Consider the following 19,771-nt stretch of genomic DNA (forward strand, 5'->3'; position numbering starts at 1 on the left):
TGGAAGAGGAGGGAGGCGCTCACAGAGCCCCGCTCCAAGCCACGGCCGATAGCGCAGCCAAACACCTGTGCTGCGCTGGGCGCTGCTCTACTCTCGCAGGAGGCTGGTGAGGGCAAAGCCCTCAACCCTCGCCTCCTGCTCTCAAGCGGGGGCAGTACTATCCCTTCCACGGCTCCCAGGCGGGATCAGGAACCGGGAAAGGATGCGGGAGGAGGAACCAACAGACCCGCTCCGGCCCCACAGCTGCCGCGGGGGGCGGGGCCACAGCCCAGCGGCCAATCCCGCCCATCCTGCCCTGAGTGACAGCGGCGGTCACCAATCAGAGCGCGGACACCGCCCCGCCCCTCTCCCTGCACGGGCCCTGGAGTGGCCCCGCCTCCCGCCCGGCGGGGGAGAAACGGGAGGGGAGGCGGCAGGACGCGGGAGGAGAGGGGAGGAGAGGCGGGCCGGCCCTGATGGGGGCAGGACACGGGGCGGGAGGGGAGGAGAGGCGGGCCGGCTCCCCCGTCTCCTTCCCTCCCCGCCGGCCTCGCTGGGTGCAATGTTTTGGCGGAGCGCGGGCCGGGCCCTGCGGGCTCTGGCGCTGCTGCAGTTGCAGCCGCCCGCCCGGGCAGCGCCGCTCCCGCCCCGCGGACCGGCCGCCTGCTACGGGTAAAATCCACAGCCGCCTCCTCCTCCCTTTCCCCAGCTCCCTCCTCCCTTCCCGCGGCTTGGGGAAGGGGATATTTGTCAGACAGGCGGCGGGATAGACAAAGCGTGTCAGCAGAGGGGGTGGTGCGTGGGATCGGGAGGGCGGAGGTGACACAGCGGGGACTCGGGCGGTGTCCTGAGGAGCCGGCTCCTGCTTTCCCTGCGCTGCCGGGATCCGGACCTGGAGGGCTCCGCAGCGCCGTCTGGGCAGTGCCTGTCGCCCTCCCCTGTGGCGGTCCCCGCAGGGCAGGACGTGCCGCTGGCCGCCAGCCCTCCGCCGCCTGCTGCTGGAAAGGGGCTCCCTGGAGGTCGCCGAGGTAGCCAAGAGAGCACTCGCCTAATCAAATATCTAATCTATATCATCCCGTTTATTCCGCAGATCCTGTTGAGGAAAACTGACATAGTACCATAATTTTTTTCCCCTGCACAGATAAAGAGCAGGTCGTATTGTAGAAAGCTGGAACAGAGGTAGTTCCCAGATTAACCTGCACTCATTGAGAGTACGAGGAACAAGATCTGCCCACTCTGCATCTGTGCTGCTGTGGTAAACATAGGCAGTATGTATCCAACGCTTCTCAAAGAGTTGTACACCTTAACATTAATAATCCAAAACACCAGGGTGGGGTTTTTGGTTTTTTTGTTTTGTTTTACCACAGTTTCCAATTCTTTCAACCAATGAAAAAAACATTATTTACAAAACCTTAACGGAAGTGAAGTCATCCTACTGACAAGCACACTGATGAAGCCTGAAGATTTCAGGCTCCCAGAAATTTGGTATTGGAAGGATTAAGTATGCCTTAGATGTTGCCAATTCCAATACAATTTCTCAGTGCATAAAAACCCCAACTCGTTTGTAGTTAGTCCAAAAAGTATTGAAAATACCCTCTGTGTGAAACTCCTGGATTTCAGTGAGCTTCACACCAAAGCATAATCCAAGAATGGAAAAGCATCACAGACTCAGCAAAATTCTCAAGGCCCAGATGTTAATAATTAATCCTAAAAACACAGAACTATGTGGAAAAAAAATCTGAATCAGGAAAGTAGAATATATAACTGTCTGTTAAACTGTACATTGCTAACCTGTTTCTTAAAAAGTAACAAGATATTGATTATTTCTGTTTTGTTAGGAACTGAGTGTGGGTTTGGCAATTATTAATCATAAGCAAAAAAGCCCATCACATTATTCTTAAAATTTAATAAGAGCAATGTGCTGATACACTGTGGTGAGAAGTATAATAAAGTGCCTGTTGAAATTGATGGCAAAGAAAAGATGGCATATGAAGAATAAAAACAAAACCCTTATAAAGAAAAAAAGTGAAAGTCAGTATTCAAAAAGGGGGTAAGGCAGCCATATGAGTGCTACATGCAGAATTTGAATTGTAAGATGTAATAAACCACATCAAATGTGATACATGGACTATGGACTATAAGGAAGTGCTCATTATATATGTATATTGCATTACAGGCAAACAATCACATTAGCATAGCAATTTAGCAAAACTCACTGAAGTTATAATTACACAATTTCTTTGAGCTGTACTCTTGCCACAGATCTGCATTTGTACTCCAGTTCTCAAATTGGATCTGCACATAAGGAGCTGATACTATTCTTCAGAGTCACAGCTTTTATTCAGGCATGTGGCATGATGGGTTACACAGATCCAAGATTTTACTTAAAATTAAAATGGCTTTATGTTGAAGAGGTTCTGTGGTTTAACTGCCACTTATGTATTAGGAGCCTGCGTTTGCAAGCTACTGTTCATTTTTCTTATGAAAAGGGTTTAAATTACTGGGATTGCTTTTATCTGTAATCCACCACTTTCACCTCTGTACATACTGTAAGTAGTTCAGACTTTATATATAAAAATTAAATTGCTAATGAATTGCCCAGTGCATATCATGGAATAGAGATTGTTATTATATCTGAGGCTGGAAAACAACATGTCTCTATGTACATGAAATTCACAGTGATTAAATTCATAGGGCATGAATATTTAATCTAGGTGAAATTATGGTTACTCAATAGCCATATGTAACCAAATGACAATATTTTTTTCATATTACCTTTAAATAAAATTAATTAGGCTGTTGAAAAGATGTTTTGCAACCATTAGGGCATAAATTTGCCTGGGAGAACAGATGTAATGGTTTATACTTTTAAGAAGATACTTTGAATCTGTGCTACTTCTGCTTTCTCACTAGGAGTTTGTATCTGGACATGGTTTCTTAGGTCACTTATTTGCATTTACACATATGTTTTCCTTTGTACTGAAGATTAGTGTAGGGGTTTAAGTGTTGGGGCTGAAAGATGGCCTGTGCAGTCAGTTTATGTGGTGATTTTTTAGTGTGTGGATTTATTGCTCATGTGGTGTTTTTCAATTAAGCATTATCTCCTGGTGAGATTACACTGACAGAAATATTATTATCACATTCTTCTTCTCTGCTCTCATCTCAGTGCAAAGTGGTTTTCATTGCAGACCCTGTGGTTCATGAGGAGCAGCAACAATAGATTGTGGTTTCTCTGGCAGATGAAGAGGCTCAGTTTAGTAATAGCAAGGTGAACACCAGCCATTTTGAAAGTTATGCTGTGACAGAATGAGGTTTCTCCTCTCTAATATATTTATTTCAATATTTCTGTAGCCATGTAAAGCTGCCTTTATTTTTTCCTGGTTGCACCATCAAAACTGTTTTCCCACCCCCAATCCTTTAGCCTAGGTATGGATGCTACATAATGGTCACAACTGAATTATTCTCTTTTCCTGAGAAGCTTTTTTTAATTTTCTATGCACCCATGAAAGGCAAGTGACCCATTAAAATCTCACAGTGGTGTCATTAATATCTAGGAAAAGTAATTATTCTGTATTCCTGAAGTGACCAGGTAGTAATAAAAATTAACTCTCTGAATGTTTTCCTATTTCTCTCTTCTTTCTCTGTCCCTAGTACTTCAATAACATCTGCCAAAATCCAAGTGAATGGAGTTCACCTGCATTATCAGCAAACAGGAGAAGGAAGCCATGCAGTTCTTCTGCTTCCAGGAATGCTAGGTTTGGAGATTTTATCTTGTCTTTGTAGAACACCCACTTCTTTATCCAAGTGGTCTCCAGCAAGAATGCACAAAACTATTTTGTAATGTATTCAACATCAATGACAATGACATTCAACAATTTAAATGACAATGCTCCTGATTATGGAGCATTGTCATTTTTAAAAAATTGCTACACTTAAAACAGAAGGGAAATTGCAGAGTTGTTGCTATCAGTTAACAGTTTTTAAAATATTTCATCTTACCAGGCACCTTTTATACGATGTCTTGACTCACCTAGTGGTCACTTGGACTTTTGGATTTAACTGTGCAAAGGTGGTGTCCAGGACAGGTGGCAAATAGCTACACAAGGTGGAAAATAGCAGAAGGGAGGAAAAAACAGGTCAGCTATATTTGTTAGGCAGACTGAATTATGCATTCCTCTTTAGAAGCTGGATGGATTCCAACTGAATTTATAGACATGATGTAACCCTTACAGTTTATTGTGAAAAAGTCAGTGTTAAAATTTATTTTTTGCTTAAAGATGTATTTTCATGTTTTGTTTATTCAAGGCAACATCATTAAGATTCTCAGTGATTTTTTTGAGATTGACAACAGGTTCTGCTAGCTGAGTGGTGTTTGTCCATTGAAAACTCTGTTTTTGATAACCTTTTAAAATTAACACAGCCTATTTTTTCTGGGTTCTTGCAGTTCTAAAGGATCCATCAGACTTACCAACAGTTCATGGCAGGCTGTCAGTAAGACTGTTACTGTGCTCAGAGTTGGGCAAATGCTTAATTGAATTGCTGGATAAGATGATAAAATGTCAAGAACTGAAGAGCAGGAAACATTTTCTTCTTGGCAGCAATGTTTTCAAGTCTTCATGGTGTGGTTCTTTCTTTCAAAGAATTCTCAAGGGGAGGGTGGAAATAATTAATACTGGTCATATGTCAAGTAGTCATATGTTTCAATCTATTGATTTTAAACAGCTTTTTAAACTAGCAATACTGTTGCCAATGCAAACTCTTTAAACGGAAATAATGTATTTCTGCAGTTGTGAGCAATATTATTGTTATTGATTATTTTTGTTATTATGCATACATTGATATCATCATAGCAGGCTATATAAAGCCTCTTTTATAACTTAGACCTGTTGATGGTATCTGAGGACTGATTTCTCCAAGTCAACAGAAAAAAAAACTCTAAAATGCCTTTAAATGGCTTTTTAATATAGCAACAAGTAGCAAATTTCATATTTCAGCACATTAAATTTGAACAAGTTTTAATCAAGTAGCATTTGATACTATTACCACATGACCACAATACAAGCAACACAAACTGCAGTCTTACTTTCATGCTAGGTTACCTTCATTCATAGATAGCTTAGTGTAATAGACAGGAGTACTTAATTTTTAAATCCTTTGAAGGTCTGAATCATTTATAGGAGAAATGGGTCCACCTCAGAAAAAAAGGCTGTATTTGTCTTAATTTTACATATTAAAAAATTAAAATTACATAATTTTATGCTTCTGTGGCACCACAGTCTCCTCAGGCAACAAAGTATTTAAAGGTCAGCTTTAAGCACCAAAAGAGATGCTTTATCAAATAAGTAACCATCTGGCACAGTGCTTCTTCACTTACAAATTTGTAGCAAAATATTCCTGCCCTCTCAGTGTCGCCTGTATTGCCCAGGTAAACAGCAATGACCTTGCTGGTACTTTAAATCTGTCAAATATAAATCTCTACTCAAGTAACTCAGTTTAAGATATTGTATTTAATCATACATGAGAATGCTGTTCTTGAAAACCTTTCACATCTACCAGAAACAGTTTGCTCTGAACATACTGCAGATGCTTCTAAAGATTTTAGTTGTGGTTCTTCCTGTCTAAGAATTGCAATGGATAGTTACAATTAAAGAGTACTTCACTTGTTGGATAATCTCTTATTTGGAGTGAAGCTACAAATTTTCCCCACTTTCCCTTGAAAGAATGTATACTATGTATGCAGTATGGTGGTTAATAAAATTGAAAAATTATAATGTTTCAGGGAGTGGTCAAACTGATTTTGGACCTCAGCTTAAGTCTATGAATAAGCAACTTTTCACAATTGTTGCTTGGGATCCTCGGGGTTATGGAAAGTCCATTCCTCCATCTCGAGACTTTCCTCCAGATTTCTTTGAGAGGGATGCAAAAGATGCTGTGGATCTTATGCAGGTAAATCTATGATGAGATTTTTATTATTTCTTTTTTTTAAGTTGTTTTCCTTAAATTTTGAGAAGGAGGAAGATTGTTTCCAGCAGACAGCAGATTATGAAAAGACCATACAAATGAAGGCTTAAAAGGATATACACACTATTCTAGAAAATATTTTCTTCTTCCACCTATTCTGCAAGATACATAGAGGTTCAGCAGTGGGAATTAATATAAAGCAATGTGCTTTTGTTCTAAGGCCCTGCTCTAAGAGGTTTGCAGCCAAAAACCATATAAGTTTAGTTAAGTGTGTATAAGAAACAAAGTCTATGCAAAGTAATTTAATTGAAGGGATTACCAGCCCTTTAACTGAAGGGCTCTTAGGAAATTTTCTATCTAATAGAATCTTGGCATTTTGCCTGGAGCAGCCCATTTTAAGCAACATTTGATTCTAAAAATTAACTTGATGCTTTATTTTACAGTACATTACTGAAGTAATTTTTGTGGGAAATCAAAGGCTTCCTGTGACCATACCAAATCTTACTAATTAATACTGCTATTGTGGTTATAAATAATATGGCCTAAAGCTGTTATTATTTCTCCTTCTTGCAGAACTTTTTATTCTAATCTGTGTTTCTGTGTTCCTCTTTTATTCTGTCCTATAACTGCAGACACTATTTTATGGTTTAGCTTTAACTAATATTCTGTCTTTTTATATTAAGATATACAGTCTCTTTGACCATGTTAAGAAATTTGACAGAGCATTAAAATTCCAAAAATATGAGGCAAGATTCAGACAGTCAGTCCAACTCTATTTCTGTAGTAAACAATAACCTGGCTGAAAACCCATCTGAAACTGGAAATGTGGCCTTCCAGGTGGATTCTGCATAGTGAAACAAAGTAAGTCTGACAGTAGAATCAGGATTAAGACACAGATTTGCCCTCTAACCATAAAAGCTATCTCTCTGTACTGTAAATCTTCTATTTTTTTTCTGCTACACTAGCAAAGAAAATAAAGATGCTGCCATGAATAGGTGACAAACTTGCTGTCTAAATGGTCGTCCCCCTTTCTTGTCTCTGATCAAATACTAATAAATGCAAAATATTAAACAGAGTTTTCCCCAGAGGGAATGTAACCATGTAGCTTCCAGCCAAACGGAACAGCAGCCTACCAATCTCTAGAGCTGCCAAAGCAAATGAGGCATAGCATCCTGTTTTATTGAAGATGTTTCTCAATATAAACATATAATAACAACTTACTAAAGTGTTTCCAAGCATGGATGACTTACTTCTATTTTAGGATATTATAAAGGATAGCACAAATCCCAAGGAATCATTCTAACTATGACTTCCAGAATATAACAGTTTATATAGATCATCCAACCTACAATCATCCAAAAAACATATCCCTATGGTGAGCCTTCAGCACCTTTGTTCTAGTTTCCTTCATATTCTGGTGTCTCTGCTGGAGCTGTGAGTGATACAAGGTTTCTGTGAAATAACAAAAGCTGAAATTCTGTGGAGTATTTAGCACCTTTATGCAGAAGAAACTGTTCTGTATCTCCATTTGTCTTCTGTGAAGGAGTTTACTTGAAATAGAAGGAATATACTGCACCTGAGTCCACTTTGCTGCCCTCTACCCAAATGTCTAATGCTAGCAAAGTCAATAGCATTAAAAAAGTCATTAGGTAAATAATTTGTGTTTATATTTAAGAAGTTCTTACTCTTCAGAGCCACTGTCCTAGCAAAAGGATGGGCTTAGGCTTCTCTATGTTTTTGTACATCAACTGTAACTTTTGTTTGTGCTACACTCCCTGTGATGCAGTGAAAGCATACATGCAGTGCACAGTGATGTGTTGCAGCTCACTGTTGTATGTGGTCACTGGATTGCATTTCACATAGGCCTGGATGGAGAAGGTGACTTCAAAATAAATTTTGTTCACTCACTGAGTAAAGGCAGCAGAAAATCACCCACAAAACTGTGCTGTGCAATCAGCTTTCAGGGTATTGGCCATGTTAGGTTAGTGACCTATACTGTAAGTAGTTAAAAATTAAAGCAAGCAAACATGCACACCTTATCCAGCACATCTGTTACATCACATTGTTTTTCTGAAAGCTGCAGAGGATAAATTAAATTCCTCCTGCTGGAAAGGCATCCTGAGATACCCCAAAGAATGCATCAAGATAAAGGCTAGTAAACATGAGAAATACTGGAGGCAAACAGATCTCAAATAACCTGGCATGAAGAACAAAAATTTAATCAGCTATTCCATCCATCAGCCAACTTTAAGCCCCATCATTTGCTACTGACAGTAAGGGAACAGTGGCAACATCAAAAATTAGCCTCTACAAGCATTGCTGCAAACCCCCAGAATCTGCCAAGATACCAGGAACCCTTCAGGAGCACAATAGTGAAAGTTGGACACAGATGAACTACCTCTTCATCAGACCAAGGCCAGCTTCTGATCAGCTGCAAAATTTCAAAGTTCTCTTTTCTTGTTGTCAGCTCTTACTTCACATGTCCCTTTCTTTCCCCTACCTTATTTATTTTCTGTTTAGTAATTACAGATTTGCAGAGTGGAATCTAAAATTGGTCAAAACTACAGTGAGCAGAATACTGAGGATGAAGCCAAAAACAGAAAAGCCTTATAGGGATAGCAATCTGCTAAATATTGAGTTGATTAGTAAAGTTGTGCCTCACTTGATCATCAAGTTTACTAGCAAAGTAGAAACTTCTTTTTCTCCCTTTGTATGAGGGAGAGTTGTTTCTGTCATTGCCTGCATTTTTGCTTTCTTCTGTCACAACAAAGCAGGCCTGGATTTCTGACACCAGCAAGCACCAAAGCAACTCATTCAACTAACTTGCTCTTTTTGCTCCAAAAGTACAATAGTCTCCTTAATTACATCTAAAAGGCTGTATTTTTTGCAGAACAAAAGCAAAACACACTGTGAAATATATTTTCTTGTGAGTGAGTTCACAAACCGCAGTTCCTGTATGCAAAACTTCAAGTATTGCTTAACCATTGTACCGTTGGTTAACCATCGTTCCTCTACAACCTTCAGATGAGTGCCTTTACCTTCCCCACTCTTTCTTCACTGAACATAACACACACAAAATCTCTCACCTGTGACTATCAGTACTCCCTACAACATATAGTGATTTATGAGGAAACAAGAGTTAGAAATTCTAGAACAAAGCATTATCATAGAATCACAGAACATGCTGAGTTGGAAGGGACCCATCAGGATCATTGAGTACAACTCCTGGCCCTGTGCAGGACACTCCAAGGTTCACACCATGTGCCTGAGAACATTGTACAAATGCTTCTTGTGCTCTGTCAGGCTTGGTGCTGTGACCATTGCCCTGTGGAGCTGTTCCAGTTTCACCCCTTCCTGATATCCAACCTAAACCTCCACCAACTCAGCTTCATGCTTGGTCCCTTGGGTCCTGTCACTGGTCAGAATGAATTAAGGTCTTGGTTGTAAAAGTTTTTGCCCTAAGCTTTCCTTTTGAAGAAAGAGGCATTTAGTTATTCATGTTTCAAATTGCAACTGACCGTGAAGTAACATTTCAAACATACACTCACAAGCTTCAGAAAATGTGAATAAGCAACTAAAATTTGATACATTCCTTTAGAAAATACTTTAAGCGTTTTTTGGTTGTTACCAAAAAGCAGATTTTTTTTTTGTTTGTTTTTTTGGGTTTTTTTGTTTTTGGTTGTTACCAAAAAGAAGATAGCATCAGTAAACCAGATCACTGGCTTCCATTTTTCAAGTCTTACATTTTTCTTTTTCTTAAGTTTAGCTTAATCTTGGATTGCTTACCATCCACACTGTGGTAGTCTTTGCCAACTTCACACCAAGAGTTTCCACAGATTCTTTGTATTATCAGGCTCTCTGAAAAGGTCTTTACTCTCCATTTTAAATCAACTTTTCTTTTTTTGGAGGGCTTTTTAAAATGCAGCAAGAATCTAATAGGACTACTGCCTGTTTCATAGAAGAGTTATAGAAAATTGAAATGGCAGATGTCATTTTTTGTTTCCTAAATATTTGACTATTTTTAGCATTTTTATATATAGTAAGAAAATTATGTTTTCTAACTATTAAAGCTAACTATAGTTTAACTACGTAGTGTTGTGCCTAAAATGGTAGAGTTAATTTTCAATAAATACTTGACATTTGGCTGTAAAGCCAGCTGATGATTTGCATATAACTTTCTTGTATGAATCAAGGCACTGAAGTTTGAGAAGTTCTCCTTGCTGGGGTGGAGTGATGGTGGAATTACAGCACTCATTGCTGCTGCAAAGTACCCAAATCTTATCCACAAGTTGGTTGTCTGGGGAGCAAATGCCAGCGTTACTCAAGAGGATGTGAGAATTTACAGTGGTATGTATGAACTGCATATTGTATTCTAAATAAATTATTTTACTTTCTACTTGACCCAAGGATCTTAGTCATGTAATAGCTAAGTGGAGACAGAGCTGAGGACAAAACAAACCTAAAGAGACAGGACACAAAATTCACTGCATTGCTAGGTATAGAGATAGATTAAATTTATAGTGAGAAACTCTCTAACAATTATTATAAGGGTAATATAATAGATCTTTTAATAAGCCCTTTCCGGTTTACCATGATGAAAAGTAGGACTAACAGCAGCTTATCAGCAGTTTTCAGAAAGTGAAAGTTTTGTTGCTATAACAAATTTCTAAAAATAAATTCCAAATAATGCTATCAAACCCCAGGTTTGATTTCTTATCTCACATCTTGCACAACCTTTTTAAAACCAGGTCCACAGATAATTACTGGGCTAGCTCATTACAGCTTTTGCCTCTAGGGGCTATATAATATAGACAGTAAGAAAACAAGTTCATAACTTACCTTTTAAGTTCAGGAAGCAAATTAATCTTTCAAGTAAATGTCCCAAGGTGTCTTTACAATTTGCATTCCTTCAGAGTTAATTATTATCATTAGAAAACCTTTGCAAAGTGAAGAAATATGAGGTTTCTGGTCCTTATTCCACTCATGTGAAATAGAATCTGAGATCACTGCTCACTGTAAAGAAAAATAGGAAGAAATGGCTGGTGAGCTCTGAAAGGGGCCGTATTTCCTGTTGAACATAGAAATGAAAAGAGTTAACCATGTTTGCTCTCAACAAATGTAACCCATTATAGTTTCATTTTAGTGACTGCAGTTTGATTTATATCCGCTGTGAAATCTCTCCTGCTTCAGCAAAATTACAAGTGTATATATTGCATATCTATATTTACCTCACCTATACTAAAACTCAAAGTGGTAGTGGTAATAGCAATATATTTTTTATGTCAGAAAGCAAAATACTTTTTAGCTCCATAAAATGCTTCACATGTTTTTATACTTATGAATTTTTTGTTGTATAACTATGAAATGGACACCTCCTCCCTGCACAGCAGACTAAAATGTAAAAGAAAAATTAAACCCAAAACAACAACAAAAAAGAAACCTTATTTACATTGAGTGCCCACTGAAATATTGACCTTTGTCCTTTGTGAATTGTTGCTTTCAACATCTCTCCCTGGCTGATGGAGTGCAGAGAGTAGCAGCACAAGTCTTCTACAACTGGCTTATCAGTGCATGTCAGCTGGATTGGAGGGTTTAGCAGGAAAGAAAGGTGTTGATTTGTTGTCTATGTCCTTTCAACATTGGCTTCTCCCTTCTCTTTTTAAATTAATGCCCACCACAAGGACAAAACAGTAGATTATATGGGAAACAGTTGTTCAGTAGCACCTAGCCTGGGGTGAGCAGTCTCATTTCAAATCAGATGCTGTTATAAAATACTTTCAGTCACAGCTACCTTTATCATTTGGCTGGACAGGTTCACTTTGTTAATTAACATCTCATTCCTTTCTTCCCTTAATTAACTTTTGAAACAAATTAAAAATTTTGCTAGTGGCATATTTTGCAGTTTGATGATTCAGTACTGTCCTGGTCTCTGCTGTGCCAACTTTGTTTCAGATTTTGTCAGTACAAAGCTGCACAGCTGGAATATAGTTTAGTGAAAATAACCCTTTTGAATACCTAGTTTGTGAGCAGTACTGAAAATTTTAGAGGAAAAAAAATAGAAAAATCTGATAAATAACTAAAATATCAGATTATTTGTACAGTTTTAGCCAGCCTGCCATGAGTCACAGATCTGTACTGAGTCACTTGTTTTTGTGTAAAACTATGGCAAATGTACCATGATGTCAGCTTGCTGGAATGCCTCAGTAAGAGCTTCCTTCCTCTGAGAGTTGGTAGGAGCCATGGAAGAACTTCCATCCATGAGGCCATGCAAAAGGCTAAAGGATATGAAAAAACTGCCAGGTCTAGAACACTGTTATAAAACAGTCCCAGTTTTATACACAAGGTAGCCCTTGAATTTCTCTTATGAAAGCCTTCAAGAAAGAACCATCAGAAGTTTTAGGACTGAGTCCTTCGAATATTATGTTTTTTTCCGGTTTTCCTTGTGTTCCTCTACAACTCAGATGTTCCTCAACAACTCAGAAGACCACAGCAGAGGTTGTACAACTATAATTTTTACTCTTTCCATACTATGAATTACTTAAAACATCCATTACATTTTCGAGTTTGAAATACATATTTGCAGTCTGGTTTGAGAACTTCCCCATATTAGGTGTGGCTTGTACCTTTTTGCTGGAAAGGACATGACATATTTCAACTTTATTTTATGTAGGCATCCGAGATGTTTCCAAATGGAGTGAAAAGGTCAGGAAACCACTGGAAGAGCTGTATGGACATAAGTACTTTGCAGAAACCTGTGAGGCTTGGGTAGATGGAATATCACGCTTTGCTGAAAATTCAGATGGTAAGACTTTCACAGTGTTAAACTGGGGCAATTAGAATTCTTTTTAATCCAGAATTGCCTACTACTCTAACAGTACTTCTAGCAGCCAGTAAAGGAAGGACTCTGCATATGGCATTAAAAGCTGTGTCTGACTCACACTCAGGAATAACACAATTACTCTGTAGATGGTTCACAGAACCAGAAAGGTATGGGAGGAAAACATTTATGGAAAACGTTAGCTGACGAGTCTCTCCTCTTGTTCCACCACAAAACTGCATTATTAAGTCATTGCTTTTGTGCAGACTAAATAGGAAGGGTTCTGCTCAGGCAGAATCTTTCTCTCCTCTTCTGTCTCTGTGTCAAAGGATTATCTCTTGGTGGCATAGTTAAGATGTACCAAAAGTAAGGCATGCTCTTTCCACTTCTTGCAAACAGAGCTGAAATACTCTTTCAAACCTTTTAGCATCCTTTCAATCCTTTTAGCAATGTTTTAGTTAAAAAAGAAGGGACTTCAGATTCTGAGAACTATTGAAGCAGCTCAGATGTTTAAAAATAAAACAAAAAAAAGTTAAACTAGACAATATAATTGTTTATTCCTGAAGATTTCTGCAATTACTCTACATAGACTTTTTCAGCCAAGGATATTATGAATAATAATCTGCAGTTCTATTTTGATTCAGAGGGAATTTGCTTTTAATTTGCCTAACGCAGTAATATATAATGTATAAAAAAGGTGTTTGTAACTCTTATCCACGTTTTCCTGTAGCTCTCACAATGGAAGATAGAAGGTGATGTACATTAACAGCAGCAGGTACTACAAGGAAAATGTTTCTTCGTGTCATATTTTTGCCATAAATTTTTATATAGGATCAACACAGGACTAGGATTTCTCCCAGTAAAGTGATATAACAAATTAGGTTCCAATTTTATTTTACCTTTTCTGGAATCTCCTTAGAATTATTTTTTTCTGAAGTGAAAAGCCTAGGTTGGTGAATCTGTGGCTGTGACATCCCTTCACAGCCTGCACATGCCTCAGACACTGAGATAAAGTGACTGTGAAAAACAAGCCAGCAAGAAACATGCAACAAGGAGCTGAATTGCCTAGATGCTGAAACTGGGTCAGATACTGGGAGAAGCCTAATGTTTGCTGCAAGAGATAACAGCTATCAGACTGCAGAGGTTTTTTTCCAGAGGAAAAACAGTTTTCCAATTTAGATTACAAACAGATCACCTTGCAATTAAAGATAAAACACTGCAACAAAGGCAGAGTTACAGCAGATATAAGAAAAGGTGTTAATAAAACCCATTAGAGATCAAAGGAGGACAGTAAACCCAATGTTGGTCAAAAACTTAAGCTCTTTTTAAAAATAGACTGTTTTCCCTAAATGAGACAGCTTTTAGTGTAAAATACCATAAGAAATGAATTTTTAGAAGGAGACAACAATTAATAAAACTGAGTAAGTTGCATAAAGTTGCAACATCCAAGATTCTTCTTGCTGTTCCATGCTTTTAGAGTAAATACAATTTAGTGATTATTTTAGTAATGAAAACTGGGAAATAATAGTTTGACTGCCAACTATGTTCCTAGATAAATAACCTAAAATTACCTGGTGCTCATTCTGAAAAATAGTCAACATTTCTGCAGGCTTTAGAGGACTATGGGCAAAATGTTCTAAATGAAAATATTTAACCAGTAGAACAGCAAACAAAGACTGCATAACTAACCAAACAATTGGAAAAACTGTGAAACAGTCTCTGACTTTACAGCTAAGGAAAGTGTACATGTATGAGCATTAATCTTAGAGTTGTTTGTAGCTGCAAAGTGACAACTACGAATAGACAAAGTTATCTCAAAGAAAAATGGAATATAAAGCCCATCAAGGATGTTTTGCCCAAAGATTCCCTTGCAAGAATGTGGGAAGTTCGGCAATGAGTTTGAAAATTGGGTTACTAAGAAATTAGGAAAAAAAAAAGGGAGAAAATTCAGCAAAGTCTTTAAGCAAAACCATTAAAATTACTTCTAATGAGATTAATGAGTAGTAAACATAAAATTATGAATGGGCAGGGAAAACAACTTTTGAATAGCTTTAGTACTATTGATATCAAATGGTTCTGCATTTGTACTGGGTTTGCATGGCCAGGTTTTGGTACCAGGGAAGTTGCAGGGTGCCTAGAAGCTTCTTCAGTGTCTAGCAGAGCCAATGCCAGCCTGCTCCAAGATGGAAATACCACTGGCCAAAGCCAAGCCAATCAGTGATGGCAGAAACACCTCTGTGAAAACATATTTTGAAAGGAATAAAAGTTACTGCACAGATGTTACTGCAGACAGAGTAGAGCAGAGTGAGAATATGTGAGAGGAACAACTGTGCAGCAACCAAGGTCAGGGAAGAAGGAGGGAGAGGAGGTACTTGAGCTGAGATTTCCCTGCAGCCCATGGTGCAGACCTTGGTGAGGCAGCTGTGCCCCTGCAGCCCATGGAGGTCCACAGGGATGTAGAGATCCACCTGCAGCTCTTGGAGGAACCCACACCAGAACAGGTGTGGGCCCAAGAGAGGGCTCTGTCTGCACCTGTGGGAAATCTTGCTAGAGCAGGCTCCTGCTGGGACCTGCAGACCCATGGAGAGAGGAGCCCACCCTGGAGCAGGTTTCCTGATAGGACTTGTGACCCACTGGGGGACTCATGCTGGAGCAGGTTATGCCTGAAGGACTGCACACTGTGGAAAGCTGACTCACCTGGCAGCAGTTTGTGGGGAACCATTGCTTGAGGGATGGATTCATGCTGGAGAAGTTCATGGAGAACTGTTGTCTGTGGGAGGGACCCCACACTGGAGTGGAAGGACTCCCTGAGCAGCAGCAGGAACTGTGATGAACTGACCACAACCCTCACTCCCCATCTCCCTGCACCACAGAGGGACAGGAGAACCCAGGAAGAAGCTTCTAATATTTATTTTACTTCTCGTTATCCTGCTCAGATTTTGTTAGTAATAAATTCAGTTAATATCTCTGATTTGAGTCTGTTTTGCCCATGATGGTATTTGGTGATTCATCTTTCTCTTGGTCCTTATCTCAACTTAGGAACCTTTCATTCTGTTTTCTCTCCCCTGTCCACCTGTGGAGGTGAGTGATGGAGAGGCTTAGGTAGTTGCTTGGCATCCAGCCAGGGTCAGTCCATTAGAATATTGCAGACAGCAACGGGCCTGGGAAGTGCAACAGGTATGAGCACAGCCTAAGTTAATTTGTTCCAAAAAAGTAGCAAATCTTGTAACCTGGCAACTGCTGCAACAAAATGCAGCTTAAACTGAGGACCACAAGACTCTAAGGTTAAGAAGAACAAAGCTGGGAATGAGATTCATGCATTTGCTTTGAAGAGTCAAAGGGAGCCTGGGGGAAATATAGAACAGAAGTACTTGATTTTCTGTATCTTTTTGTGCTAGTATCCATTAATGGAGCAAATTGCAGTGAAGTAAGATTTTGGAGAAAGAAATATTAATCATAGTCCTGCTTATGTAGTTCCGTAGATTAATCACACAATCCACAAGGAGAGGCAATAGCTAGAACCAATGGAGTTCAGAGTCCTTTATGGAAGCTGTTTCATCTTTCATACAATTTTAAACCAAAGTGTGACCTTCGTTTGTTTTCTCCCTAGGTAATATCTGCCAACAGTTGCTGCCAGATATTAAATGTCCCACATTTATAATTCATGGTGAGAAAGACCCTTTGGTCCCACAAGCTCATGCAGAATACATTCATAATCACATCAAAGGCTCTCGGTAAGTTAAATGATGGAATTTTTATAAAAATCCTTGTGGAAGGAATGAAGTAGTTCAAACTCACTGTTAAAAAAAAAAAAAGTATTTGGACAAGTTGTCTCTGCCACACAGAGAGTGATTCTGAACTTCCCTAGCAAGTTACAATGCAAATAGAGTAGCTGGACTTTTCTTGCAGTATAAAAAGTACAGTATTTTAATAAGCTCCTTCCTAAAGCCCTCTGAGAGAAACCAAGTAATTCCCTTTTCCTCTTTCCACTATGCAAACAGAACTACTACTCCCTAAGCTTTATCAAAGCAAGCAAAGTTGTTTGTTATGACCATTGCATTCCTTTTGCTGCAAGAGATCTCATTTCTGTCCCATTCAGTAGAACAGGGAATTTAGATGCTATGAATAGAGAGAGATTCCCAGTTATTAGAAACACAGTTTGCTTCTGTTTGCTGTGCCCTAATAATGTGAACAACCTCAAAGATTCTGTTTCCACCTGTCCCATGAATTTTCAATGTCTATAAGAAAAGCAGAATGAAGAAAAAAAGGTACAGGTGTGCTCAGAAACATTATTATTTAAACAAGAAAAATATCAAGAAAAATTTGCTTCATGTGTGTTGTGGTTTAACCCCAGATGGCAACTCAGTACTACTCACTCACCTACTCATGGGATCAGGGACAGAATCAGCTGAGTAAAAATGGAAAAAAAACCCTCATGTGTTGAGATAAAGACAGATTAATAGCTAATTCAAAAGCCACACATGCCAGCAAAGTAAAACAAGGGTTAACTCACACCTCCCACAGGTGTTCAACCATCCCCAGGAAAGCCAGGCTCCATCACACATAGCAGTTTATTTGGGAAGACAAATGTTATCCCTCTGAACATCCCCCTTCTTTCTTTCCCCAGCTCTGTATGCTCACTATGATGCCATATAGCATGGAACATTCCTTTGGTCAGCTGTCCCAGTTCTGTCCCCTCCCAGCTCCTTGTGCACCCCCAGTCTCCTCCCTAGTGGGGCAGTACAAGAAGCCAAGGCCTTGATGCCATGCAAGCCCTGCTCAGCAATAATAGAAACATCTCTGTATTATCAACACTGTTTACAGCACAAATCTAAAACATAGCCCCAGTACCAGCTGCTGTGAAGAAAATTGACTCTATCCAGCCAAAACCTGCACAACTTGAAAATTCCAGAAAGGCTTCCTATAAAAAGCTGGGATTTTACCAGCTGAATTTTCTTCATGAATTTGCACACAAATGCAAGCATTCTATTACTACCTAATAACAGCCTGTGATGATTAGCACTGGAGAACAGAAGTAGTGAGGGGGGGAAAAAGTATTTTTATGAATGCGAAGTGTAGGAAGCTGTTTTGCTGGTGTCATCTCAGTGCAAAAATGAATGATATCTCATGTGTTACTATGCTGACTATAATAATGCATTCTGCTACAGGAAAGATGAGAACAAGAGATCTTTGTAACTACCACATGCAGGTGTTTTATTTCATGTCTGCTGGTTTATCACTCCTACATGCCCTGTTCAGAACAGCTTGGTTTCACTGAGCTCCAAAGTACTCTAGATGCTACCTAAGGCAAATTATCCCAAGAAAATCAACAAGAATCTGATAGCTTCTCTTTGGAAGACAAGTCAAAGATGAAACACTGTTAGAAAATGCCATCCAGTGAAATATAAACCAGTAATTCTTTGCATGTCTTTGTGCTGAAGTGCTCCCCTGTATGCTTATTTGTCAGAAAATAAACCACACTAATGGTGTTCTCAGGAATTAATGCTTGGGCACATGGTCCTATTAGAAATGCATTAGAAATTACATTGTGAAGCAGACAGAAAAGCCTAAATTCAGTATGTTTTCAGTAACACAGGCTTCTACCATCAGTTTTTCTTGCCTTGATTTTTGTCTAGTAGTAAAGTAGAAAAAGCTTTTTCTGATTTTAGTGCAGATACATTGCTGGCTTCTCTCATGGTGAAAGAGTATGCCATCATTCTGCATTTGCATGGTATGGCTGGAGTTCAGTAGCATTACAGCAGTCAGAAACATTAACAGATATAGGAACTAGCATGCACAGTGCTTTAATCTGTGCATCAGTGTGCTGCTTACCTTTCAAGAAACAGACTTAATGAAATTCAGACAGAATTCACTAGAAAATCTGGATATGTTCACATGCTGCTGCTCTTTTCCCAAAACAAAACAGCATTTGTCACCACCAAAAGGAGGTTGATTCCTCTTGCTATAGTGGGACTTAGACAGGGAGGCAGCATGGTATCAGTCAAAATGGTTTTAGCTCTATAGGAACTGCTTAGGATGTGGTAAAACAAAACAATTTTAAAAATTTCCCACTTCCATATGAAGAAGTGTATGTCCCTGATAGATAAAGTCTTCCTCAGAAAGCAAAAATAAGTAGAATTTTAGACATGTGAAACTTATATTCATATTATAAAAATTGAACCTTATTCGCAGGTGCTACTTCTAAGCTTTTGGTATAGCCAGAGAAGTTCTGACTTCCTTTTTATTTTAAGGGATAAATGGTTTTAATTTTGGATGGTCTTTTTGCAGAAAGATTACACAAACTAACTAAGCTTAGGAAATGACAAGAACTCTACATTTCACTGCCCAGCACAACTACTGTTCTCTGAAAGAGGCAAAAGTGCTCATGCTCAGGTCCTTTACACACCTTTCAAAATGCATCTTACATAAGTTTTGGAACTTACCTTCTCTGAAGATCAGAAAGTTTTCTATAAACTGGGTCTAGGACCCAAAAATTTGATTTAGGCTTATTTTACCCTCCCCAGAGTGGGACAAGTAGTATGCTTGCTGTTCCAACTGTTGCTGTGGTTCACAATCCAACCACATACATAAGGACAGTACTTAAAATAAGAGTTACTACAATTCCTTACGGGATAACCAAGAGCAAGGAAAATGAAACAAGCATTTTAATTACCCATGCCCACAGAATAATCAGTGGGGTTTTTTTTTTCCTCTTTTAAGGTTACTTCTGATGCCAGAAGGAAAGCATAATTTACACCTGCGTTTTGCAAAGGACTTCAACAGAGAAGTGGAAAATTTTCTACGCTGACATGAACTGTAAAACAAGTCAGAGGTGCTTAGCCTTTGCCTTGTTTAGGAATTTTGGTTGGCTTTCCATTTTCAATGGAGTAATAGGTAGATTTGAATCACGTAAGAAAAACATTAAACATATTTGCATGAGAAGCATATGTCTTAAGAACACGCAAGCCTCAGTGATCAGAGCATACTACTGTACTGCTAGATTTCTGACATGCC

At 39.1% G+C, this 19,771-nt stretch overlaps 1 protein-coding gene and 1 long non-coding RNA gene across 5 annotated transcripts in view; one reads left to right on the forward strand and one right to left on the reverse strand.

Annotated features, from left to right (window-relative positions):
- Nucleotides 1–10,919, reverse strand: part of LOC146768275 (uncharacterized) — a 91,711-nt gene extending 80,792 nt beyond the window's left edge. For all 3 annotated transcript variants that reach the window (XR_014952697.1, XR_014952696.1, XR_014952695.1), the window contains exons 1-2: nucleotides 10,780–10,919; nucleotides 4,010–4,075 (exon numbers count right to left, since the gene is read on the reverse strand). This is a non-coding gene — a long non-coding RNA (uncharacterized LOC146768275). The remainder of the gene's footprint in view (nucleotides 1–4,009; nucleotides 4,076–10,779) is intronic.
- BPHL (biphenyl hydrolase like) lies at nucleotides 535–19,699 on the forward strand. 2 transcript variants are annotated; one of them, XM_021544781.3, is made up of 7 exons: nucleotides 535–651; nucleotides 3,631–3,734; nucleotides 5,759–5,925; nucleotides 10,134–10,287; nucleotides 12,611–12,742; nucleotides 16,368–16,491; nucleotides 19,478–19,699. In XM_021544781.3, exons 1-7 carry the CDS (start codon nucleotides 542–544, stop codon nucleotides 19,563–19,565), a joined length of 879 nt encoding a protein of 292 aa, XP_021400456.3. In that variant the 5' UTR covers nucleotides 535–541; the 3' UTR covers nucleotides 19,566–19,699. The 2 variants fall into 2 exon arrangements, with proteins under 2 accessions (XP_021400456.3, XP_021400457.3); XM_021544782.3 differs by having other exon boundaries at nucleotides 12,611–12,673.
- The last annotated feature ends 72 nt before the right edge of the window (nucleotides 19,700–19,771 follow it).

Source organism: Lonchura striata, chromosome 2 (assembly GCF_050655825.1).
Source record: "Lonchura striata isolate lonStrDom1 chromosome 2, ASM5065582v1, whole genome shotgun sequence".
In the NCBI taxonomy this organism is placed as follows: Eukaryota; Metazoa; Chordata; class Aves; order Passeriformes; family Estrildidae; genus Lonchura; species Lonchura striata.